We start from the raw sequence: 19,450 nt of genomic DNA on the forward strand, positions 1-19,450 counted from the left end.
ATAACAAAAGCTATGGGGTAATGCGGCCTCTAGCAGTCAGTAATAGCAGTCCCTTCACGACAGCTAATGTTTTATAGCTAAAGCACAACTTATCGAAGGGTCTAAGAGATTGAGCCATATCATAGAATCATAGGATGTTAGAGTTGTAAGGGACCTCCGGGGTCATTGTGTCCAACCCCCTGCTCAATGCAGGATTCACTAAACCATCTCAGATGTCTGTCCATATAATGACAGACATCATGATGGTAAAGCAAAAGAGTCTTACACCCCAAAAATAGACTTTACCTGCATTTCTCCTGGCTTGGCCCCATCCATTTTCACAAGAAATATAGAAGTATTAGTATTGGTAAATGTAAAAACAGCCTTTACTGTTAGTAAGAAGCAATGTATTTCGGCACAGACCTGCACATTCTGGAGTTGTCGCTCCGCTGCTATTTTATCATCTGATATCTTCTGTAGTGACTCTTTGGCTTTCTCCTGATATTTCACCTTGTTATCTTCCATCTCCAACAGAAGTTTTTTCACACTTGTTTTTGGAAAACTCTATAAAATGAGATATAAATGAGATATTTCATCCTCATATTACAAATAATATAAGGGGTCATGCACATGGCCCAAATATCAAAAAAGCTGGATTGGCCTTCCTCTGATCTCTGCATGGCTCCTATTCAGTAGGAGTGGAATAGATGGAGTCCTATAAAGCTAATATAACAATGTATGGAGGTTGCACGGTTCCATGTATTTCTGTACAGACTCCGTGCCAACACCCTAATTCCCATAGGCTATGACATTTGAGGAATTCATTTCCTAACATATATAACTAAATACTGGAAAAACACCTACCTTACTCTTCGCGTTTGGTCAGGTCAGTGAGATTTCCTTAGCATTGGTGAGAAGCCCAGCTCACAGACCAAAACTATTATTTTTTACGGTTTTCAGACACTTTTCAGCTTTATGAATATTCAATACTTAAATACACCAATCTTGAAGAGAATCTGTCAACAGGTTTTTGTTTCTTCATCTGATAATAGCAGCATAATGTAGAGAAAGAGACCCTGATTCCAGTGATGTATCCCTTAGTTTACTGGTTTTTAGAAGTAGCAGAGCTCAGAAAGCTACTCCGCCCACACCCCTGATTATCAGCGTTCCGTGTACATTGTATATTGATAGAGAGCTGCTAATGAGTGCTGGGGACGTGGTTGGACCAGGATGCACACGTGCACCTAGTCCAGCAGTGGTAATCTACAGCTCATAAAACAACAGCACAAAGCCTAATAAGTGACACATCACTGAAATCAGTGCCTCAGCCCCTACGTCATGCTGCCCTCAGATTGCATAGCGAAAACCTAGTGACAGATTCCCTCAAAAGATGAAGAAATTAAAGTCCTCTATAGACAACACCACAGACCCCTCATTTGGTGGTTTTGGGGGGACTCAGCCCAGGGACATGTCTCAATGACAAGTCGGCATCTTATTGCCGGAGCATGCAGTGTTCCTGAGTGAGCTTTAAATGCTGCATCTAGCAGAAGATATGGCTGAGATTACACATTAGGACTCTGGGAAGATCAGACATGATACAACTGCTTCCATTCAGTGATTCTTCACTTGATTTCATTAGAGCATTGATTACAGTCATTCAGGCAGTCATTCCTGTGGTGATGACTCACAAAGATTCCTGTTTACTCAGAACTATCACCACAATTTAACTTGCTCGACTCCAACCTTCAAGTGCACCATCATTTCCATTACAATGCCGCTGTATAAGCCACATCAAGCAGAGCGCATCGGTGTATTGTACAGCAATATCTAGGAATACATGGGTTACCAACGGGAAATTGGCATTCTGCTGTGCTCACTGAATTTCCACCAGGCGGCTAATGTTTGTGTACGGGAACACAGATCTGGACGCACATATACTGGCCGCTGCATTGGAGAGATAGAGGACAGAGGAGGTGATTGAAGCTCGATATGATAGGGGTCTCGGGGACACTGCTATTGGGGAGGCCAGAGCTGAATGTGAGGGTACTGGATGTGGCTCACGACCCCCTCTCAGACCTGAATAGGGCTCTCAAGGTAAAGAAGGTTGGGGGCCGCTGCTGTATTGTAATTCACAAACAAAACCAATTCATCATTACAAAACAATGGAGCCTGTTACCACAGATAAAGGGGAATATGGTTTGGATGTTTACTTAAAAATGACATATATGCAGTGATGCAATTTTAAAGGGGCTGGTCACTTTATATTTTTATTTCCACAGATATGTTGGGGACATGATTTTGTGGCACTTACCAATATATTTTAATATACTTAATATAAGTATTATAGGTTCTCCTCATGCACTTATTGCTCTCTTCTCAGACAAAATGGCTCTCCTGTCCTCAGATTGGCTACAGATGGAGGAGCATGTGACCAGATCTGCTCATCAGCCTCCACCAATTGTAAGACAGTGCACATGGGAAATCTACTTCTTAATTGGAGGAGCCTAATTGTAATTGTAGGTTATGTATCACAGGACAACATATCGGGAAAAACAACCTTCATGCATACAGAAAGAAATGACTTTTCTACGTAATGTACCTGGGAGTAGAAGAACAGCTGGTTTTCAAGATTTGCCACTTTGGACTTTAAATGGTCCTCATTAAGCTGGGCCTGTAAGACGTGCACCGACAGGAAGGGTAATGCAGGTGTTATTACAAGGTATGTGCAATACTGTCAGGAACGATCACCACCACGCACAGAAAGCAAGCATGAACAAAATGGGCAGTGACGATGCTTTAATCACCACATACATGAAAAATACCATCTGCAAGTACATACCTAGCTCAGCTCATCTGATCTACTCAGCTGTACTTCCTGTCAAAACCTTCTATCCTGTCATCAGCCTCGCAACCCACCATAGAGGAAACGTTGAACTACCTCCTCTGCAGAGATCAGATTCACCAAGAGATAGCTAGTTCTAGTTATTATCATGGTACTAATGTGGTTCACTCTTCTCGAACACAGAACATCATATACTGTATATAATGCATACATACTATATATACATATGTATGTACTTTATATTATGTATGTAGTGTTATACTAATACATTTCTTTTATCTTACCACACTGTATGGGCATTATATACAATTTTTTGGTATAGAGTTGCATAAATCGGGTTTCTACATGGTATAAAAGGAGGTCTGATGGGAGCACAACACTGACAATAAGACCACAGTCTTGTATTCAGTATTGTATTTTTTTAGTGAGATGCACTGACACAAAAAATCGTAATTCTTTTTGGGTGCAAACAGAAAAATAAAGAAGTAAAATAATGGGGTTGCATAAATATGCACACTCTTAAACTAATACTTTGTTGAAATCCCCTTTGAATTTATGACAGCATTCAGTCTTTTTGGGTAGGAATCTATCAGCATGGCACATCTAGAACTGGAAATCTTCACCCACTCTTTCAGTAGAACTCCAAATCAGTCAGCTTGTGAAGGCATCTCGTGTGTACAGAGCCCTTTTCAGGTCATCTCACTGATTTTCAATTGGATTTGGGTCTGTGCCCTAAAACTGTGATCTTCTTCTGGCAAAACCATTCTTTCGTTCACTTGGAGGTGTGCTAAGGGTTGTGGTGGTGCGGAAAGTTGACATTTTGTATAATCTCTAGCTTTTTGGCAAAGGCCCGAAGGTTTTCATTTGGAATGGTTCATGATTCCATTCACCTTGACTAAAGCCCCAGTTCCAGCTGCCAAAAAGCAGCCCCAAAGCATAAAGCTGCCTCTACCATGCTTCACTGTGTGTATGGTGTTCTTTTGGTGATGGCTTTGCGCCAAATATACCTTTTGGAATTTTGGAATTACGGCCAAAAAAGTTAAAACTTAGTCTCATCTGACCATAGCATGTTTTCCCACATGCTTTTGGCAGACAATGTAGCTTTTGTTAATACAGCTCAGGCTTCAATGTTTTTCTTTTTAAGAAAAGGATTCTGTCTTTCCACCCTATGCTACAGGCAAGACATATGAATTATACAGGTGATTGCTGTCACATGTAGCGTACCACCAGTATTTGCCAGAAATTTCTGCAGTTCCTTTAATGCTGCAGGCCTCTTGGTAGCATGCATGACAAATTTTCTTATTGCCCTTTCATCAGTTTTTGAGGGACATTGTTGTGCCAAAGTTAAACCACTTATTGATGACTGTTTTCACTGTGTTCCATGGTATATCTAATACTTTCAACAATGAGATACTTTTACTGTGTTGAAAGCTGTTTACGCATCATGGCTTTTGCTATAAAATGCAACTAAGAAAATGTCAGGAATGTCCTACTAGGATAGCTAAATTTCATATGTAATTGTCAGAATCACGGTAATAATGGCAGTTGTGTATTGACTCTCTACTATTTAACATGCATTTAAATGTAATTGGCTAATTCTGAACACAACCACATCCCCAATGATAAGAGAGTGTTCACATTTATGCAACCACAATATTTAATTTTTGTTATTTTAATAATCCCCCTCAAAGATTTCAGTTTGTTTCTCAACAGAACTGTACAGAGTATGGGAGACATTAAAGGTGGAAAGAATGATGAAATTATTCTTCTTGGTGTAATTTTTTTAGTATGCCAAAAACCTGACATTTTAACAGGGCTGTGTAGACTTTTTATATTCACTGAATGTCCATCTATTTTTTTTACATTATATTCACTGGTCATTTAATTATGCGCACATAGTGATTGGCAATTGGTTAATTCATATAATCAGAAAGCAGTTAGGGATACTAAATTCTCTTTGTTTTACTACAATTAGATAATTTATATAGATTTTCTTCTTTTGCCTGATAGTAAACTATTCTTATCAGTAATTGGATACTAAAACAGTCAGCAATTACCATCCATGACTTCTCTGAGGTTTGTACCAGTACACTGAGAAGCTCCTGTAAGATGCAAAGTTTCTTCTTCAGTTTCCTCTCCCTGTGTAGGGCTTCCTGCAAAATGATAAGGGATCTCAATAAATACATATTACTCATTTAACAATTTTCTGGTGACCACAAACTTGGTGCAAACTTATTAATATCTTTGACCTGAAAAATCCTTTAGATAAAAAAAAGGTAATACCTTAACTAACTATAACTGTGTATTTAGATTGATCTAGCAAGCCACTATGGCATGAGAAAATAAAGAGTTAGGCCCGATTTATTAAGACTGGAAATTCATATGTCATTCCTAAGGAGTAGTGTACAGGAATAAAATGCGTTCAGTGTATCTTATCAGTCATGTGCGCCTCCATGTGCTTCACCAGAAATATTAGTCCAGTCAGGGATTGATGTAACAATTTTGGAGTAAGAAATGTCACCAGTTTTGTTGAATATGGTGAGTGGGCATAGCCTTGCCCAACTTAACTCCTCTTTGTTCTGTTCTGCCCATTCTGGTGGAGCTGGACAAAACTGGTGTGAAAAAGCCAAAAGTCGCAAGTGCTTTTATGCCAGTTTTCTAGCTTATACAGTTTGATGAATCAAGGTCTAAATGTCAAGATTCTCAGAGGCCACGGGTTCAAAAAGACTACCCTCGGACAGACTTGGCACAAATTTCTACGTCTGGCAGATTCCAGAGGAATCACTACTTTAATCCCTTTTCAGGGATCTGCTCTAACAACAGGGTCCAGTGGATTTCTTCCATGGAAAAGCTGCGGTCCTGAAAAGCGAATCCAGAAGCAGGAAGGGTCAGAGCCAAGAGGTCAAGTTATGGACAAAATTGTAAAGGAAACAGGTAGTCAAAAGTCAATCTGATGTAACAGAACAGGAATAATCAGAACTACAAACAGGAGCAGAGAACAGAAGTATAAACCAAGGCAGCAATGCTATTGACTGGCACTGGAGTCAGAGCTTCAGGGGTTTAAATAGCTGACTGCTCCACCCAGAGCTCTCAGGAAGGTGTGATCAAAACCTAGACTAAAATTAACCCCCGTAGCTCCCTTATAAGGTAGTGCCAAAAGTCCCAGGGAGAGAACAGGACTGGCGCTGTCACACGTCACAAGCAACAAAAGTGCACTGTTACCCAGCAGTTAAAATTGAAACAGAGGATGCTTACTTGGCACAGATGTTACTTTAAGTATCCTTACACTTTACCCCTTTCAACCCTGCACCATATACAGTTCTGACAAAAATTAAGAGACCACTGCAAAAATGTTCAGTTTGTCTGATTTTTCTCTTTATAGCTATATTTTTAGGCAAAATATAAATTTTTCATTTATTCAATAAACTACTGACAACATGTCTCCGAATTTCCAAGCAATAAATTTTGTATTTTTTTTCTGAAAAGGAGAAATGGTCAAAATTAGAAAAAAAACAGTGCCTTCAAACCTCCAATAATGTAAAGAAAACAAGTTCATAATCATTTAGAAACAACAATACTAATGTTTTAACTCAGCAATAGTTCAGAAATCAATACTTTGTGGAATAACCATGATTTTTAATCACAGTCTTGGCATGCTAGCCACCAGTCTTTCACACTGCTCCTGGCACAAAAATGTAAGCAGTTCTTCTTTGTTTGAAGGCTTGTGACTATCCATCATCCTCCTGATTACAATTCAGAGGTTTTCAATGGGGTTCAGGTCTGGAGATTGGGCTGCCCATGACGGGGTTTTGATGTGGTGGTCTCTTAATTTTTGCCAGAGCTGTATTTACAGCAAAGGTATGTGGTTGTTAATGTGACTCCCTGTAGATGCACTGTGCTGGAATGGCACAGGATCAGGAATTATATTATTTAAGCAGAAGAAGGACTTATACTACAAAAAGTTAGGGATATGTGGCTTTCTGGCAAAATTTATGGAAAACTTTAAAAGTTCACCCTACAGTTATCATGAAAGTAGGGGATTTAAGTAGAAACATGCAATGGTGATTTCCTCATCTCAAACAATTTATTGAAACAAAAGCCAACAACAGTGGTGGGTATATCCCCCCAAAAAATGTAAACGTCTCAATAACTTGTCATGTGGCCTTGAGCAGAAATTATAGCTTGACAACAACATGTCATGCTGTTCACAAGTCAAGTTATTGTCTGCTGAGGCATGGAATCCCACTCTTCTTGAATTGTGGCCATCAGGTCATTGAAGTTCTGGGGTACAGAGTTACAAGCCGCCTCTGCACAGCGACTCAGCTGACCCCATAGGTTTTGTATGGGATTCAGGTCTGGAGAAAGTGCAGGCCACTCCATTTGAGGTATCCCAGTCTCCAGCAGCCGTTCCCTAATGATGCGGCCTCTATGAGCTTGTGCATTTTTGTCCATGAAGATGAAATTAGGCCTGTGTTGTTCATGCAGTCACAATGACTGGATTAATATTATTCAAATAGCAGGGGATTATCACTGTACAAGGTGTAGGGCAGTTCTGATTACACACACCTGCCCACACTAACACCACCAAAGGCTCGTCTGGTGGCAACAGAGGCTGTTGCCTAGTCATCTCTTTGACATCTCTAACATCGTTGGCTATCATTTCTGCTCAGTGTGAACAGACTTTATTCAGTGAACAGCACTGAGGCCCACATGGGCCTCATCCAGCGTAGATGCTCCCTGGCCCATGCAAGATGAGGACACCTGTGCCAGGTGGTGGGATTAGGTACTCTTGCAGGCCAGACGACGCTGATGTAAATGGATTTGAATGGTCTGACGTGACACTTGGGTGCTTTTTACCTCCCTTAAATGTGCATGGAGTTGTGTGGCATTCATCATCCGATCCAAAGGGCATTTTCACAATGAAGTGGTCATTAGTGTGGGATGTGGCGAGAGGACATCCACTTCTCTGCCTTTCTGTGACTCTGCCAGTCTCTCTGCTACAACCTGCTGATGACACTCTGACACTGTAAGCTCAGTGGCCACATATCTGAGAACATCCTGCTTGAATCCTCGCAATGGCGAGGTGCTGTTGATCAATTGTTAGGTGTCATCTTGGTCTCATGACTTCAAAATGTGAACAGCATGATGTGGAGCACTGTTTAATACCAATACTAATTGAAACCCAAAATGTATTGGCCGATTCATGAATAAAAAAATACCCATTGTGAATTTTGCCATTAAGCTCCTTGTTAGAGAATAGCAATTGTTCAAAATGTGCTAAAACATTGAACATTTGGACTTGTGCATTCAAAGGTTTAGAAAAGGGCACATTAAGTTCCCCTGAAAAGGTTAGAGTGCCTTTAGGTTCATCCTGAAATTTCGCCCGAAAGCCAAATATCCCTAACTTTTTGTAAGTAGTGTATATTTATCCTTCACAATGTATGTCTAACTTTTGTTTAAAAAATGCAGTACAAAGTGCAGTGTGTGAATCTACCTTTAGATTACTGTACTTACCATCAGGTATTCAGAGAGCTGAAGTAACTCCTGAAACAATAAAGAAGTATGAAATATTATAGAAGTAACATTTTTTTTAGCTTGCGGTGGACTCAAATTAAAATATTTTACAGTATCATGGTAAAACACTGGTAAAACACTGGTTTTCTGAAATGCATACACTATTTAGCTGTCCAGTAGCGTATCTCTATAGCAATGTGAGCTACAACATGTTCTGCTTCTTGGGATACCAGGTGGCTTAATTTTATATTTTGGGTGCAGTACCAGCTCCCCAGCCTCATCAGGTCTAATAGATCAATTGAATAATGAAATCTACCGTAGTTACAAATTCCTTGTATCAATGCTTAGAATTAGAATTAAAATAGTGGACAGTCATCTAAGGGGAAAAGTTCTACAACTGAAGTCATCCCTGACCATGAGATTTGCAGGTGAGTGTCAGGTGTAGAAAATAGCTTGTACATGCTATTATGGAGCAAGCTCAGCTCCACAGCACGCTTGGTATAGAACCCAAAATCCCCAAAAAGTTGGGACGCTGTATAAAATGTAAAGAAAACAAGAATGTAATAATTTGGAAATTTCAAACAGGCATATTTTATTCACAACAGAACATGGAATACATAAGAAGCTAAAAGTTAATTTTTAAAAGTAAAATTTAAAAATGCCTAAGTTATAAATTGATGGCAGCAACACATCTCAAAAAAATTGGGACAATGTTAACAAAAGGCTAAAAAAAGTGGTACTAATGGAAACAACTGGAGGGTTAATTTATAACTAAGTCACATAACGGTGTGTAAAAAGGCATGTTTGAGAGGCAGAGTCTCTGAAACGCAAATATGGTCAGAGGTTCACCAAACTCTGAACAATTGTGTCTAACATTGTGGAACAATTCAGAAAAATGTTCCTCAACATAAAACTGCAAAGACTTATTCCACCAGCTACAGTATAATATTATGAAAAGATTCGGTGATGCTTGAGAAATCCATGTGCACATGGGACAAGGCAGACAGTCAATATTGGATGGCCATCATATATGGTATCTCAGGGCACAACATTAAAGGGAATCTGTCAGTAAGATCAACTCTCCTAAGCCGTCTATGGTCTCGGCACAGATCTGCATGAGAATCTGCCCCCACAGCTTATTATAAATCAAAGGGGGAGTTATCAGTGTGAGCCATGTAACTAACACATAACAGTAGACTTGAATTTTGTCTTCTTGCAAACACATTTTTTGCAGCTCTCTGAGCTCTGCTGTATCCAACAATATTGTACCAAATGGTTGCCTGTGAGATGGAAGCTGAAGCACTGACAGGAATCTGCAGATGTTTTAGGGCACAATCCGATGGCCATATTGTGCAAGGATCGCATCACAATATTTGGACTAGCAGATGGCTCTCCTGAGCTGAGCGTGAGAGCTGCATAGATATACAGGTCGTCGCACTCAGGCAGGGCCGGACTGGCCATCGGGCACTTCTGGCAAATGCCAGAAGGGCCGGTGCCAGTAGTGGGCCGCTGCACTCTTTCCCCCCACCAGTGCCGCCGCCACATTCAGTTCAATGCAATGATGGAGGAGAGAGCATCTGCTGACGCTCCCTCTCCCATCATTCCCCGCTCTGCCTCTGACACTGCGGGTGCGCAATGACGTCATATCATCACGCACCTGCTGTGTCCCGGGCAGACTGCAGCCGCCGAGACAGGAGCAGGAAGCAGCGCTGGCAAGAGGAAAGGTGAGGAGAGTGTTTTTTTGTTTTTTTTTACTGGACTGTGGGGCCATTATCGGGGGGGGGGGGGGGGAGAGATGAGATGTGGGCTGTGCTGTATATACCACTGTGTGGGCTGTGCTGTATATACCACTGTGTTGGCTGTGCTGTATATACCACTGTGTGGGCTGTGCTGTAAATACTACTGTGTTGGCTGTGCTGTATATACCACTGTGTTGGCTGTGCTATATATACCACTTTGTGGGCTGTGCTGTATATACCACTGTGTGGGCTGTGCTGTATATACCACTGTGTGGGCTGTGCTGTATATACCACTGTGTGGGCTGTGCTGTATATACCACTGTGTGGGCTGTGCTGTATATACCACTGTGTTGGCTGTGCTGTATATACCAATACCACTGTGTTGGCTGTGCTATATATACTACTGTGTGGGCTGTGCTGTATATACCACTGTGTGGGCTGTGCTATATATATACCACTGTGTGGGCTGTGCTGTATATACCACTGTGTGGGCTGTGCTGTATATACCACTGTGTGGGCTGTGCTGTATACTACTACGCGGGCTGTGCTGTATACTACTATGCGGGCTGTGCTATATTATGCAGGCTGTGCTATATACTATGCAAGTTGTGCTATATACTATGCGGGCTTTGATATATACTATGGGGGGTATATTATATTCTATGTGGGAGGCCGTGTTATATACTATGTGGCTGTGTTATATACTATTGCGGGGGTATATTATATTCTATGGGGGAGGCTGTCTTATATACTATGGGAGGCTGCATTATATTCTATGGGGGGCTACATTATATAATTATATATTATGGGGAGGTGGGCTGTATTATATTCTATGGGGGGCTGTATTAGATTTTATGAGGGATAATTGCATCATACTCTTTGATGGGGCTGCATTATATTCTATGGGGAGGTGGGCTGTATTCTATTCTATTCGAGGCTACATTATATTCTATGGAGGGCTGTATTATATTTATATTCTATGAGGGGTGATTGCATCATACTCTATGGGGGGGCTGCATTATATTCTATGGGGTGGCTGCATTATACTCTGGGTTGGCTGCATTATACTCTGGGGTGGCTGCATTATATTCTGTAGGTTGGTGGCTGCATTATACTATATGTGGGCTGCATTATACTGTATTGAGGACTATGGGGAATACGTTATACTATATGAAGAACTATGGGGTGCATTATACTATGGGAAGTGAATTGTGCTACATGGATGACTATGGCGGTGCATTATACTATATGGAGCACTATGAGGAGTGTATTACACTATATGGAGGACTGAGCAGTGTATTTTAATATATGGAGGACTATAGGGAGTGTATTATACTATATGGAGGACTGTGGTGCACATTATAATATATGGAGGACTATGGGATGTATTTTACTAAACAGGTAAAATGCTGCATATTTTTGCTGGAACAAAAATCATTGTTCTCAGCAGTACATTGCCGGTGTAAACTGTAGATGTGCTACTGATAACATGATCCTGTATGGTGATGTGTTAGTGATCTATTAGTGATTGTTCTGTCCCATCATTATTCCTCAGCTGGTGGAAAGAGGCCGGGAAACAAGCGCTGAACAACTTCAGTATTGTCGATCAAACTCATTTAGCGGCCTGAACTCAGCGCTTGTAAACCAAAATGCTTCTGTGTGATGTGCAATATGTTAGCATTTGGGGCCCCATTTTAAACTTTGCCTAGAGCCCCACTTTGCCTAAAACCGGCCCTGCCTACAAGTGTACAAAGATATTACACAGTCACCATGTGACAAGTGGGCCTGTGTAACTTCAAATGCCAGGGCTGAATTTTAGTCCCAGTCCGGCCCTGCACTCAGGTCAGGAGAGCCGACAGCCAGTCCAATGATTGCGTTGCAATCCTCACACGGCACAGCCGGGTAATACGGCAGTCTGACTGCACCCTTATAATCACACATAGCTCTGCAGTGAGATCAGAAGAGCAGAGAGCGGCCCTTACACATAACACTGGTAATGCCTCCTTTCATGTCAGATAATCTCTGGCAACAGATTCTCATGCAGATCAGTGTCCAGACTATAGCTCTGAACAGCTTATTACATTTTAGGAAAAACATTGATTTTTCTGGAATAAGACATCTGATCACAGATAGTAAGGTGCCATCTTATTCAGCCTCCTGTGACCTGCATGCCCATATAGATGATTTAGGATGGTTGATCCTACTTACAGGTTCCCTTTAAAAATAGCTTCCTAACTGCAGGGAGCCAGCTGTCAATCAGGATGACGTCGGCAGTCAGGCCCTGTCCATAGTGCAGCCTGGAAGAAGAACAGTTGTTCTGTTGATGTGGAGCAGCTAAATCACCGGCAGGATTGGTTGGTGACTGCTCAATGCCAGCACTGGGTAGAACAGGCAGGTAGTTACCTCTGTTAGCAACTACCTTCCTGTTAGTTTTTAGGTGCATAATAAAATATAAGATATAATAGTTTTGGACAACCCCTTTCATTTTTTCAAATGAAATTGAAAAGGCATTTCATTTTCTGATATGTGTTCTATGCTTTATTGTGAGTAAAATATGGCAGTAAAAGATTTCCAAATCATCTTGTTTTCTTTGCATTTTAAACAGCTTTAAAACTTTTTTAGAACTGGGGTTATACCTGTACTCAACATATGAAGTACATGTAGGTAAATTTTTGGGAACGGGTAAAAAGTTCAGCTAAAGAACTTTTATACACTGTAGTATTATTTAATTCAATTTCCTAAAATGGTGACGTAGGCCATCAGGATATTAGATCACACTGGGAAAAACTTAATGTGAATTGGGGCTTTGCATGTGGGCTGCACAGTGGCTTAGTGGTTGACTCTTTTGCCTTTCAAAAATGGGTCCTCAGTTAAAATCAGGGCAACATTTGCATAGAATTTGCATGTTCTTAATGTATTTGCATGCATTTCCTTTTATGTCTTTCTCTTTATTCCCAGACTACAAAAATACGCTGATACGTTAATTGACTTCATATCACATTGGTCCCCGATGTGTATAGGCATGACGTATAGGAAGATTACAGTGTGAGCCATAGTGTGAACATAGACGTACATTCTGTGTACAGAGCTCACTTTTGCCAATAGAATGTTAGGATATAAAACAAAATTAAGGATTGACAACTAGAGAATACCGGATTATGTTGCAACATCACATAGCATAAAGGAATAAAACAAAAATCCTGTGTGTCCTTACCCCATCCAATACAGCTATGGCACAGCTATAAAAGATAAGAAACAGAATTCATAAATCATCATCAAAAACTAAAACTGCAGCTAAAATATAGACATACAAACATAAGCATTCAATCTATAAAAAAGTCAACATCGTATTTGCCAGTGAGCTCTGGGCCTATGAGGGTCATTTAAAGAGTACTTGTCATATTAAACTTGATTTAACAAATCAATAGCATACATAAAAATAAGCAACTTTGTAGTACCAGATTCAATGGAAATGGGAGAAGAAGGGAGAAGCTAGAGGCGGACACAGACATTTTGCTGCCCGTCCTTCTAAATCAACAGTCACAGTTCTCCGTAGAACTCTATAAGCACCAACTGTCATCTCCTATCTCAGTAATAAGAAGATTTGAGTTCATTAAAGAAAGATTTTACCAACGAATTGAGATTTAACAATCAATCCAGGAGGAGAAAGAACCTGATTTCTCTAATAATACATTACAAAGTTTCTTATTTGTACTCATTAAGGCTTCTTTCACACTAGCGTCGTGCGACGGTTGCGCCGTGTTGTGGTGGACCGTCGGCTGCAAAAAACGTTACATGTAACGTTTTTTGCTGCCGACGGACCGCCATTTCTGACCGCGCATGTGCGGCCGGAACTCCTCCCCCACCTCCCCGCACCTCACAATGGGGCGGCGGATGCGCTGGAAAAATGCATCCGCTGCCCCCGTTGTGCGGCGCATTCACTGCTAGCGTCGGTACGTCGGCCCGACGCACTGCGACGGGCCGAGTACGACGCTAGTGTGAAAGAAGCCTAAAGCGATGGTAATTGCTGAAAATTGATTTGCTGTATGGGAGCCCAGAGAGCCGTTTCTTACTCTCTGGGATCGGTGGATCTACTCTTGATTAGCCTGCCTGGCCTGACATCACATGTCGTGCCAAGCTGCTAATGAAAAAAGAACCGTGAATGCCAGGAGTTAGGAGGTGGGCTGCCATCCAGCAGACAAATATTACTGATCTTGCTGCTGTACTGGGTCCTGTGAATAAATTTGCACCAACTCTACCATTAATGCTTTTTTACTCTAGTTAAAGGGAATCTGTCACCCCCAACATCAACGGTGAGCTAAGCCCACCGGCATCAGGGGTTTATCTACAGCATTCTGTAATGCTGTAGATAAGCCCCCGATGTATCCTTAAAGATGAGAAAAAAAGGTTAGATTATACTCACCTGGGCGGGCGGTCCTATCCGATGGGCGTCGCGGTCCAGGGGCTTCCATCTTCTTACGATGACGTCCTCTTCTTGTCTTCACGCTGCGGCTCCGGCGCAGGCAAACTTTGTCCGCCCTGTTGAGGACAGAGCAAAGTATTGCAGTGCGCGGGCGCCGGGAAAGGTCAGAGAGGCCCAGCGCCTGTGCACTGCAGTACTTTGCTCTGCCCTCAACAGGCAGACAAAGTACGCCTGCACCGGAGCCGCAGCGTGAAGACCAGAAGAGGACGTCATCTGATGAAGATAGGAGGCGCCGGACTGGACCAGCAGCAGGAACGCCCCTGGGTGAGTATAATATAACCTCTTTTTCTCATCTTTTAGGATACATTATAGAATGCTGTAGATAAGCCACTGATGCCGGTGGGCTTACCTCACCCTCGATTTTGGGGGTGACAGATTCCCTTTAAGGTTTTCAAGATGCCCTATACATCATAGTACACAACACCATAGAAAATACTACAGTGCCTGCATTTTACTAGGCAGTACAGAAAAATATGTAAAAACGACTCCCAATTGTACAGAACACTTTGGAAGTTTGCATTTGAGGAACCAGGGTGAAAGAATGAATGAGCTTCCCATGTTCCTATGACATCCCCTTCACTTTCTCTTTAAACAGAAACTGTCAGCGGGTTTTTGCTATGTAAGCACCCTTTAACGCTGCGCTTTGTCACACATTTGTTAGTCCCTTCGGGGCTTACATCCGAACCCACCCTGCTATGTAAGCTCCCTTTAGCACTGAGATTTGTCACGTTTGTTAGTCCCTTTGGGGCTTACATCCAAACCCACCCTACCTCAGCAAAATGGGATATGGGCTTATGCGCCGTCTTCATGAATCAGAAGCATCTGACGAGTATTGTGTGAATCTGTGTGCCACACAGGAACAGCTTTGTGCGGTGTGCACATCCAGCGCTAGCAGTGAGTCCATCCACCCCGCTGCGTGCTCTTGGCGGTCACGACTTCCAAAGCATTACTCACTGGAGGGCTCAAGAGGGGCCAGAATGTATTCCAGGATCCCTCTTGGGTACACTCTGAGGCTGAAGGAGAGTTGTAGCTTCCTCTTCGGATCCCGAGAGAATCCTTGCCATGGCTTACTTCCTGTTCACGGCCTGCTTGGTCCCGAACCCGTGTAGCGCTGATCCCCGATGATGTGTCTGCTGGGGTTCAAACTCCGGGTCAGACGGGTGTTGTGTCGGCAGGGAGGATTGCGGCCTCCAGAGTGCGGTCTGCCAAGCCCTGGACCTGTACTGTGGTGGCCCCCAATGATGTACTGGCTGGGGGTCAAACCCAGTTCCAGGGGGACGTCAAGAGACTGCTCAGTGGTCGGTAGGGAGGGTTGCGGCCTGCCTCTATGGTGCAGCCTGCCAGAATGCAGTCGGCGATAGCAGAGGCGCCGGGTGATGTCACAGCTGGTTGTCAAACTCATGCCTGGAGATAATCTGAATGTCCCTCCTGCAGTCTGCAGGGGGGACAGTGCCAGCAAAGGCTCCACAGGTGGGCATGGAGTTCCAGAGGACTCTGGACTCATCACAGCCGGTGGGGCTGCCACATCTTGCGGAGCTTCTAAAAGGTGTACAGCAGGAGGAAGAAGGCGGTCAGATGTAGGACAAGAGCTTGGAGCAGAAATCAGGGGGTTTGAATGCAGATGGCGGTGGGCAGATCCTTCTGCGGTTCTACCTGTGACTGACGATGACAGCAGAAATCCACAGTACAGTGGTGAAGACTGAGAGATATCTCAGGGAGCATCAAGGGATGACCAAGTCCCAGCGAGCGATGTGGCGGATGTTCCAAGGTTATCACAGAGGCAGCTTGGTGAGGAGACGGCGATTGTACATTATTTACCCTATGTGAGGATTTTTGCTAATGGTTTGGGGGTTAGTAATGTTGTGGGAGTTAAGGGGCATCAAATTTATAGGGTTAGTTATTGGGCGTGTTACAAGGTTTAGTGGCAGAGTAGTCAGGATCTGGCGAATCGCGCTCCCTGGTGGGAGCTTGGTTGGGCCCTGTGAGTTCTAGGTCTGGGGTTGGGAAGGCCATGGCAGTTATTCAGGACAGCGGCGAGGTTGAGCAGACGAAGGGTGCTTCGGCTGTGGTGGCACAAAAAAGCTCTGGGCATAAGGAAAAAGAGATGAGGTTGTACATTAGGATGTTAAGGCAAAAAGTGAGGTGTATGTTTGCTTTGAGGGCCCGCTGGAGGCGCACTTGAAAAAGGAAATGAGAGATAAGATTTGGAAGGGGGAGTATGTGGAAATGTTTTCTTTACTTTCATTACAAAAATTTAATTTAGACAAGGTGAAGCGCAGTGATTCTAAAAAAGAGAATGACAGGGAAGAAAAATGTAGGTACTGGTTAATTCCAAGGACGTTTTTAAACTAGTTACAGGCATTTGTGAGCTTGGCAAATGTGACTGTGAAAAAAAATTCTGAACATTGTTCAGCTCTCTTTGCTTACATGGATGCAATTGGTGCGGCTAATGGGTTTACGGCGGCCTGGATTGGCTGCGGTATGAAGAGCAATTTAGGCAGAGGAAAGCTATGTAGCTGGGAATGCAGTGGGACCATAAGGACAAATCCTTGTGGATGAGACCGATGATGGCCCCTGCCTCTCAGCCCTTTTAGGGTGGTCCTGGGGGCTTCAGCTCAGCAAGCGGGTCCTTGATGTCTCAAAAAAAGAGGTTTTGTTGGCAATTCAATGAGGGACAGTGTAAATTTGGCACCTCGTGCAAGTTCAAGCATGATTGTTCCAGTTCTGGAGGCAATCATGTATTGTCCAAGTGCTTCAAGCGGTCAAAGGGTAAGCAAGGTAAGAGTGTTGGAAAGAGGGAGGACCCCGGTGAAGGTCAAAGTGATGGACCTGTTTTTAAATACGTACACAGATTTAGAAGCGGCAGAGATAATTCTTTAAGGTATTTCTGATGATTTCAGGATCCCTTTTTATTCTGAGGCCCCAATATTTCTGCCAGGTAATTTAAAGTCGGAAAAGGAAAATGCTAAAGTAGTAAAAGCGAAACTGAGTAAGAAGTGGAATTAGGTCACATGGCAGGTCCATTCAAGGACCCTCTGTTGTCTAACTTGAGGGTTTCCCCTCTGGGGGTCACTCCGAAACTGGAACCTAATAAGTTCCAACTTACTCATCAATTATCATACCTGGCTGGTGTTTCAAATTTGTAGTGATACAACACGGCACTCGTACTATCATGAGAGTTAGATGCTCAAGTAGGGCATCCAGCCCAAAGCAATCCAAACAATAGAGAAACTTGGCACTCAAAAAGAACTTTAGCGTGGATAGTTATTTATTCAATGTGCATCAATAGAGACAAAAGATGAAAGTTTTCGGTCCACATCCGGACCTTCATCAAAACAATTATACTGGTATATTGGGAAATACGTATATCCTGTCAGAACTGGTTCCAACAGAGTTTTCAAAAAAGTCTGGATGTGAAGAGGAATCCTGAGTGTGTCCGCGAACATGGAGGGCGACAGAAGTTGGGAGGTGAGTTGCGCGGCTGGTGTTTCAGTTAATGATGGTATTTCTCCAGAATTATCGTCCGTGTCATTCGACAGGGCATTGGATTTGGTAAAGAAAGTGAGGTTGAGGACATGGATGGCAAATTTCGATGTTGTGGCATTTTGTATGCTTCCTGTGCACCTCAACACCCATCATTTGTTGGGGGGCATATGGGATGGTGAGTTTTACGTTGGTCATTGTTTACCATTGAGTTGCTCCATTTATTTTGAGGCTTTTAGTTCATTTGTCGAGTGGGTAGTGGTGATGTGTCTGGTATTCTCTCGTTAATTCATTATTTAGACGCTTTTCTTTTGTGTTGGTCTTGCAAGATTTTATTGTTCACGTTAAGGAAGATATCATTAGCAGTTGGAATCCTGTTGGCACCATATAAGACAGAGGGTCCGGCCACGGTTATGCATTTTCCTAGTATAGAGATTGACTCGGTGGCAATGCAGGCTCCCAAAAGATAAATTGATTGATTTACGCTCATCATTAGTTGTGTTGAAGCGAGCTTAGAAAGTACGTTTGAGGGTTGTACAGTCTTTGTTAGGTAAGCTTAATTTTGCTTGCTGGATTATGCCAATGGGCTGTGTGTTCTCCAGGCGTTTGACGGTCGCTATGGCAGGAAAAACTCCCCCGACTCATTTTGTTAGCATTGATTGTGAAATTAAGGCTGATTTAAGTATTTGGGATTCTTTCTTGGAAAAGTACAATGGGCATACCTTGAAGATGCAGAAGGTGTATCTAATAGTTATTTGCAGCTTTACACAGATGCTGCAGGTTCCCCTGGTTTTGGTGCAATTTTTCAAGGGCATTGGTGTGCAGGACAGTGGCCAGAGGCGTGGCATGTAGCAGGTTTGGTATGGAATTTTTCCAATTCTGGTAGCAATGGAGCTGTGGAGGTCAGATTCAGATGGGAAAAAGTTGTGTTTTCATTGCGACAATTTGTATGTTTATGTAATAATTACGCTCTCTGCTAAGTTGCTGCCAGTAGTAATAATAATAATCTTTATTTATATAGCGCCAACATCTTCCGCAGCGCCTTACACTTTACAGTAGTAGCATGTCTACGTCATTTGGTGTTACGGTGCTTGGAGTGGAATGTATATGTGGTAGCTAAACATGTTCTGGGAGTGTCCAATGATATGGATGATGCATTGTTCCATTTTCAGTTACATGTTCTGGGTGTGTCCAATGATGTGGATGATGCATTGTTCCATTTTCAGTTCAGCAGGTTTCAGAGTCTGGTACCATGGATGGTCGAAATGGGAGAGGAATGTCCCGCTGGCTGTGGAGCCTGGTAACTGTGTAATTTTCAGTGTAATTAGGCAATTGGTGATTTAAGCTACTTGGTGCCGATATAAAAAATTTGGGGTTGAATGGGACGAGTTTGGTATTGATGCGGAAGTT

General features: G+C 42.6%; 1 protein-coding gene across 8 annotated transcripts in view; it reads right to left on the reverse strand.

The window, feature by feature from the left end:
- TRAF3IP3 (TRAF3 interacting protein 3) overlaps positions 1-19,450 on the reverse strand; it is a 210,113-nt gene that overhangs the window by 34,849 nt on the left and 155,814 nt on the right. For all 8 annotated transcript variants that reach the window (XM_077295026.1, XM_077295030.1, XM_077295028.1 and 5 more), the window contains 5 exons: positions 13,289-13,313; positions 8,336-8,365; positions 4,879-4,974; positions 2,579-2,650; positions 403-543 (listed from right to left, as the gene is read on the reverse strand). In XM_077295026.1, coding sequence (XP_077151141.1) covers positions 403-543; positions 2,579-2,650; positions 4,879-4,974; positions 8,336-8,365; positions 13,289-13,313 — 364 coding nt within the window. The remainder of the gene's footprint in view (positions 1-402; positions 544-2,578; positions 2,651-4,878; positions 4,975-8,335; positions 8,366-13,288; positions 13,314-19,450) is intronic.

The sequence above is a fragment of the Ranitomeya variabilis genome, chromosome 3 (genome assembly GCF_051348905.1).
Source record: "Ranitomeya variabilis isolate aRanVar5 chromosome 3, aRanVar5.hap1, whole genome shotgun sequence".
NCBI lineage: Eukaryota > Metazoa > Chordata > Amphibia > Anura > Dendrobatidae > Ranitomeya > Ranitomeya variabilis.